The sequence below is a fragment of the Rhagoletis zephyria genome, unplaced genomic scaffold, assembly GCF_001687245.7.
Source record: "Rhagoletis zephyria isolate East Lansing unplaced genomic scaffold, Rhagoletis_zephyria_1.1 Rzeph_scaffold_08614, whole genome shotgun sequence".
Classification (NCBI taxonomy): domain Eukaryota; kingdom Metazoa; phylum Arthropoda; class Insecta; order Diptera; family Tephritidae; genus Rhagoletis; species Rhagoletis zephyria.
This window is the reverse complement of record NW_016165694.1, coordinates 1-7427: the sequence shown is the minus strand read 5'-3', so window position 1 is coordinate 7427 and position 7427 is coordinate 1. Positions and strand designations below refer to the sequence as shown.

Below are 7427 nucleotides of genomic sequence, written 5' to 3'. Positions count from 1 at the left end.
TACAGACATTATATGCATAATAATAAATATACATCGATATTTTATACTTAGTACTTATTTTGCTCTCTTATTAGCTAATCGCTATGAACTTAAAAAGAACCTGAAGTTGAATTGTAAACGCTTTATTTATTTATGTATGCATATTGTCATGGTTATGTAATGCTAAAATTTGGTGATCGGTTATGGCCAGCCAGCCGAACTTTATTTTATTACTATAATTTGCGCGGAGAAACCGTTGTTAGCTTAACGGGGTCTTCTTTAATTGCATCGAATCGTAATTACGTTCCAATGTGTTCTTCGTAAATACTACTTACTCACTTTTTTGATCGCAAAGTTTTAAAGCACTTGGTGAAGCGCTATGCCAGCGGAATACTAATGTGCTAATTTGATCGTTCAATATGGTTTCGATATGCTGCCCAGGTCCTATTTGACGTACATTTATGATAAGTCGAAGGTAAATGCTGTAAAGTTCTTGAGCGTAGGAGACTATTTTAATAAATGAAAACAAAAAAAAAAAAACAAGTGGGTATTTACCTCTATTAAAGTGTATGTACAGTAGAATATCGATAAGTCGGAGGCTCGATAACAAAATAGCGATGACTCATTTTAGAAAACTATCACAGTTTTTGCCGTTCTTGTACCCAAAAGTTTTATTGAGAGCTGCAAATTTCTTTTTGGAGTAAAATGTAAACAAAAAGGACAATTTAAAGACGAAAGTAAAATTAGCTGCTCTACTTCCGATGTTTTAAAATTTTGGCGTCTAGGAGTTTATCACGTCCCTTTTCCAATTCGCCGTATAATTCTTACGACATGAAGACATCGCTTGAAGAGGTCAGAAATGAGAATATGGGCCTTATTCTGTATCACGAACGATAGGCAAAACGAACGATTCGTCTGCAGACGACAACCTCTCTGATTGCGATTTTAAACTCTATCGGTCGTCTTCGTCTTGCTTTTCATACATTACGTTGCAATAGTCTCGGTTGTGTTTAAACCGGCTAAAATGATGCCGCCGGACTAATTTTTGAAGCATTCCTCTTCGTGTTGCCTATCGTTCGTGTTGCAGAATAAGGCTGTATAGATTCCGACACGGGGAAATTTATTTAAGAAAGAAAGTATGGGGAGTGAACTAAGGTGAATGCGAGTTACGCAATGAATTTGGCTTAACCTATGAAGACTTGTCACATGAAATACGGAATGAAGTGTAGACCAAACAAATTATACATATTTGTAGTTCGTATGTATGTAGTGGTCAGTCTAGACTTAACAATCTTGATTGAAAAATATTAAAACACGTTGATAGCAGAAATTTATATTTTTTAATTACGTTGTTTACTTGAGCATGCATATGAATGGACACATCGTAAATAAAGAAAAGTGTTTATATTTACATACCTATGTATTGAAAAAACTAAAACCAATTCGACTCGTAAAATCTTAATTTTTGTCACTTATACATATATATGTACAACACAAAGTAAAATATTTTATCGAGACTATTAATCCTCTCTAGGAATATTTTCTACTATGGATAGTAAACAGGTTAAACGTGTCTAATTAATAAGTGTAACTCCGTGTACGTTTGCATAAATAGTTGCCGTAAGCGCAAAAGCTTTTATTTGCTTAGAAAAATCTAGAATTATAAATTTTGCATGCTGATATTCAGTTAAGTTATACGAGTATGTCCGATTCTAATCATTTGCCTTGAGCTATTTGTTTTCATTTTGCGTATTTAGGATGACTTTTTTAATTGCCCACATATACAGTTAAATAATTTTAGCGTCAAAAAATTGTTAAAATAATTATCTTCATCACTAAAATATGTACATACGAGCTGTTTATTTTGAAAGTGGCATAAGTCTTTTTGGTTTTAATTCGCGTTTGAAAATATTGATGCTAACTTATGAGAAGATTTACTTGAATTTGTCAACTTAGGACATTTTTCTCAGTATAAACAATTTTGTATAGTCTTGAAAAAAACACCACTTTTCATTATAAATAGTTAAAAAAAAAATTACTGACATCAATTTTGTCCGATGTGTATTACCGATGTGATGTTTTTAAAGGAAAGTGATTTACTAAAATTGATAAATAAGTTACTTTTACTTCAACATACGAAATTAGGGGCCAAATAGATTAAAAATGCGTTTTAAGTTGTTTTCCCTCTGGCGTCGGGATTTTTTAAAGGACTTTGAAATTTCAAAGATTTGGCTAGTTCCAAACTTAAGTATTTAAAAAATTCAGTGCAATGTAGAATAAAAATATGGGAACAAAATGGAAGCAAACATTCTTTAGAACTCGAAAATATTTAACTTTGTTGGTTCACAAGGACGAATTGGTATTAAAAATGCCTTTATAATTATTTTTTTATTTGTTGCAGGTATTAAAGTGGAAGGACAAAATTCGAAGATGTGGTCGTGTGTATATTAATTTTGAACTATAATTATTTCAAAAATAAATATTGCAAATTTCCAAGGATGCTCAAGGACAAAATTTTAATTAGCTATTTCTCCATTTGCACCAAAAAATTTAAAATATTTCAATTCTGCAGGGATTTCTCTTTTATTTGGTCCTTATGTTGTTATTATATATTGCACTAAATTTTTTGAATATCTTTCGGAACTAATCATATCTTTGAAATTTCAAAGTTCTTTTAATAAAAATCCTGACGCCACGGTGAGCGTATGTTTGTGTGTGTGTAGAAATCTTATTAATTTTTTTTACTGAATAGTTGCCGTTAAAATGTAATTAGTGTTATTCGTTAATTCGGCTTTTTCGAAAACGTGACTTATGCCACTTTCAAAATAAACGGCTCATATCTACACATAAATATATATATGTATGTATGTATTTGCTTATTATGCGTACTTTCATTTTGAAATGATTACCGCTATAGTCATGTAGCGAATAATTTCGGTAAGAGACATTCAATTGGCTTATTATTTACATACATACATACATATATACATACATATGTATGCAAATACATTGTCTACATTATTGTTCCTTTATCTATGCATAACGAATGCTAACATCTAAATCAGGGATATATATCCATCGCGATGTTGTGTAAGCTTGGAATATAAAATCGCAATAAATGGTGGGAAAAAGAATATGTTTGAATATGTCGACGTCCATAAAAATTCCTTTGTAGTACAAAGTTTATGAAACAGTACGGAAAGTATTGGAAGTAGTTAAATTTTTCGAAATTTCTCGACCCCCAATACAACGTGGCTAAAAACTAGGGTGGCCAACTCGGTTTTTCCAAACCGGTTTCCACCGGTTTTTTGGAAATCTGTAGGCGTTTTTTTTTGAATCTTGATTTTTCGAATATCGAATATACCTGATTTTTGACCGAACAAACCGCTTTTTCATATCATCCAAATCCAATAAAAGTTTTAAGTTTTTCCAAATTGTCCAGTTTAAGGGAATCCCCTAAATGGTTTTAAAAGTATGTATATCTCCGCTTATTTGGGAATGAATGCTTGGCGATTAAAGGCTTTCTACGTGTTTGGCCGAGCTTTTCGTAAAATTCGTGCTCTGCTTTTTTATAGCAGAAGTATACTCGGAAATTAAAATTGAACCTGGGATCTCCCGAGGAGCAGTAGGCACCTCTAAGCACTCGGCTAGGGCGGCAAGAGCACTACTCAAAACCGAAGAAAGTCAGAAAAAATTCTATAAATTTTAAAAATAAGACCAAACGTGCGTTTTTAACTGATTTCTTTTCTGTTAATAGTTTTATTGTAGTTTTTGGCCATGACTTCATACCAAGATAAGTATTTTCACTGTACAAAAACTATGTAACATAAAACCGGTTTATCCGTATTTTTTTCAACTTGCCATTTTTCGAATAACTCGAAAACCGGTTTTGTAAAAAATTTGAATAATCGGCTGTTTCAGGAGGAGAGTACTATAGTCTAGTATTTCGTCCGGGAAAAATCCGTCGGACAGTCAGAAAAAAAATTATCATCAAAAATCAACGCAAATTTTAAGACATTTTTATACTAAAATTTAATAGGATTAAAACTGCATACTTCTTATTTAAAATTTTGCAATTTTGATGAGATTTTGCAGATTTCTCCTAAATTTCGTATACAGTTTCACACTTGGATTTATATGGTGTTTATTAAAATACAAATTAACCACCATTTTTTAGCATTAAAATACTGAATACTGATTTATTGATTAAATTATTCTGTGAAGCAAATATGCGATTTTATATAGTTATCTATGTATTTACTTATATACTTATGTATGTTTTTTCCATAAAATCTAATGGCTGCAGTTATCGCTAAATTACTCACAACATAACCAAAAATGAAACCAATTAAAGTGCAAATTTCTGATTTTTCGTAAGCAATTTGGCTGTCAATAATGTGCCTCTAAAGTGTGATTTGTATAAGTGAAGGAATTATTTATTGTGTAATATGTCACCAGTTTTATTACTAACTTGACCCCTTGTAAAATATCAACGCATTACTGCCCAGAGCTAACATCGCCTTAACACATATTAAAGCTCTTCAGACGGTTGCAATATGTGCAACAGAGAATATGAAAACAAATTGACATCAATCAGTCATAATTTGCCAAAAAACCAAAATGAATAAAGCGAATTAATGTCATTGTTATTGCTTTTAATTGCAGGCCTTGAAAAGCATTGGTGATGCAGCAGTGGTGGTGGTGTCGCATTGGGGCGCATGCGTGCCAGCGTCTTGTGAGCCCACCGATGTCGCTCTGTTTTTGCAGAACTACTTGCAACGCCCGGTGTTGAGCGTCAACGAAACGGCCTGTCAGCTGAGCAACGTTGGATCCGGCAGGGCGTTGCACGTCGATGGTGGAATGTTTGCTTATGCGTAAGTGGGTTAATCATTTTACACACAACCATATTTATATATTTATATGCTAGGTAATGGCTTAAGTAATTGCTTGCTATTTATTTTTTTTTGAAAATTCGAATATTTTGCAGTGTTGTGCTATTTCTGTTTATTTTGCTGGCCACATTGAGCACCGCCTATCATTGCTACTTGATTTATGCGTCGAGAAGTGCCGATGATGTCTCGAAACGCGCATTGCAACAAGAAACATTGACAATCGCATTGTTGTCGTTCTCAGTTATAGGTGGGTGTGATATTTGCATATCTGTAGATTGGATGATATTTTTGTTTTCATATTGCAGAGAATACGAAGAAACTGTTTCAGGCGAGTAAAGACCAGATGGGGCTAAACTCGATAAACGGCATCAAAGCAATGGCAATGTTGTTGATACTTGCCGGGCATGCGCTGTCGTTTATCTATGGCAGTCCCACTTATAATGTGGCGTTCGTAGCAGAGGTAATAATAACCACTAATGTTAATTTATGTACATACATACATACGCATAAAAAACGAGTTTTGGTTTAATCGCTTGAAACCGTTAGCTTTAATGACTATTTCACAATTGTTTACTGAATGCTTGACATTTGTATTTAATTCACATACATATACATATATACAGTATTGACCAATACAATAGCACCCCCATTTCAAAGTTATTTCTTTATTTCATTTTTAGGAATTTTCAAGTAAAATACAGTTCATTCTGGAACAAAAACCATATAAACCCAAGTTTTAGACTTTATAGAATACTACAAAAAGAAATTCAACAAATTTTAAATCTTTTAAAGTGCTACAAAAATATTCGACAAATTTTCCCCCAAATTTCAAAATTTTTTCTCAGAAGTGCTAGAATTTTTTTTTTGATATTAAGAGATATTGTTTGCCATTAATAATTAATTATTTCCCCTTAGGGACTTTGAAATGGCGGTGCTATAGATATGGCCAATACTGTACTTACATATTATATATTTTTTTCTTATTTCTCTGTTTGCAAATCACCGCACATCTTAGCAAACGAAATTCCCCACATTTGCATTCCTCTACAATTCGCTATTATTTGTGGATACGTTTCTGTTGTTGAGTGGTTTCCTGTTCTGTCGCATTATGCTGGTCGAACTGCATCGTCGTCGTGGTCAAATAAACCCGTTGATTTTGTACATTGGCCGCTACATTCGCCTGACACCGGCCTATATGGCAATTATCGGCTTCTACATGACCTGGTTCCCGAGCATCGGCAGCGGTCCGTTATGGCCAGAGCGCATCAGACGTGAACAGGAGCGCTGTCAGGCGTCATGGTGGCTTAATATACTCTATGTAAATAATTATTTCAACACGGATAAGTTTGTAAGTACATACTTCTATTACGCACATACACTTGTGCTCATATAATTAGGTCACCTTTGAGAAAAAATTGATCTAGTACGCTGTTTTTAATTATATCATCACTAATCTTGTCATCAATCAGAAAGTAACTGTAACTGGATATTTTCTCGAAGAAAAACCGGCTAAAAAGTCGTTTAAGACAGCCGTCTACGATTCGTTTTCGAGTACTTTTTCGCTTGAAATTGTCGATCGCGTAGGAACAGTCGTAAACGGATCGAAAAAGCATTCTTATGCGAATATAATATATTATAAAATATTGTGGTTCAAGAAAAATTTCCAACAGAATGAAAATTTTTTCTTGTGCTGACAAATTACTACAAACTTCTTTTACTTGAACCCTAAAACTTCTGGTGCAAGCACCACATGATAAATAATATTTCTGGATAAAAAGTGGATTTTATCTTACTCACGAAATACCTCTTCAGGCAGTTTAATATTATTCAGTTTTTAAATTACTTTCGTACCCTTGTAAATAAAATCACTCTTTTTAGACACACGCGTCGTATGAGCAACATTCAGTACAATCTTCACGATTCAAGTCTACCTAATCGATTGTTTATTTATTTTTTTTTTAGATGTCTAAACTGGTTGGGTGTCCCTGCTCTTAAGTTCAAAGTAAAACTCTTCAATTGATCGCCTTTTTAACCCATGCAGATTTTCATGATGCGATCGTGTTTTGACCAACAAAAAACAAATTCATCATTGTTATGGTTATTTTGCATTAAGGGAAGAAAAATTTCGACCTAGCGATAATTTTTTTTTAATGTAACATTTTCAGGTTCTGTGCTCTTTGTTCAAGATAATGACCGATTTTAGATCTTTCCTTCAATTAAAGGGATATTTTTTTTAGACTAAGAGCCGTTTTATGAAGCAACCTTTAACTTTAAAGCTCACTTTATATTTAAAGGTTGTATTAAAAATATGGCTATGTCTAAATTTAAGCATTTATATTATTGGTTTTTGTCGTATGTATGTTTCTTTGTTGTAAACCAGTATAAAATCGATGATATAATGCTTTACTTTAGACACAATCATAAATTTTAATGCAACCTTTATATAAAGTGAATTTTAAAGTTACAGGTAATTGAGAAAAAGGCCCCAACTAAACAAATTTTATTCTTATGCCAGCTTTAAAAATTTTGGTCAAATTCCCTCAAGCGCAGGTAATT

At 32.9% G+C, this 7427-nt stretch overlaps 1 protein-coding gene across 1 annotated transcript in view; it reads left to right on the top strand.

Moving 5' to 3' along the window:
• Nucleotides 1-6264, top strand: part of LOC108375196 (nose resistant to fluoxetine protein 6-like) — a 19843-nt gene extending 13579 nt beyond the window's left edge. The window contains exons 2-5 of the mRNA XM_017631302.1: nt 4645-4853; nt 4967-5118; nt 5177-5331; nt 5887-6264. Of these exons, the coding sequence (XP_017486791.1) occupies nt 4645-4853; nt 4967-5118; nt 5177-5331; nt 5887-6264 (894 nt within the window). The remainder of the gene's footprint in view (nt 1-4644; nt 4854-4966; nt 5119-5176; nt 5332-5886) is intronic.
• The last annotated feature ends 1163 nt before the right edge of the window (nt 6265-7427 follow it).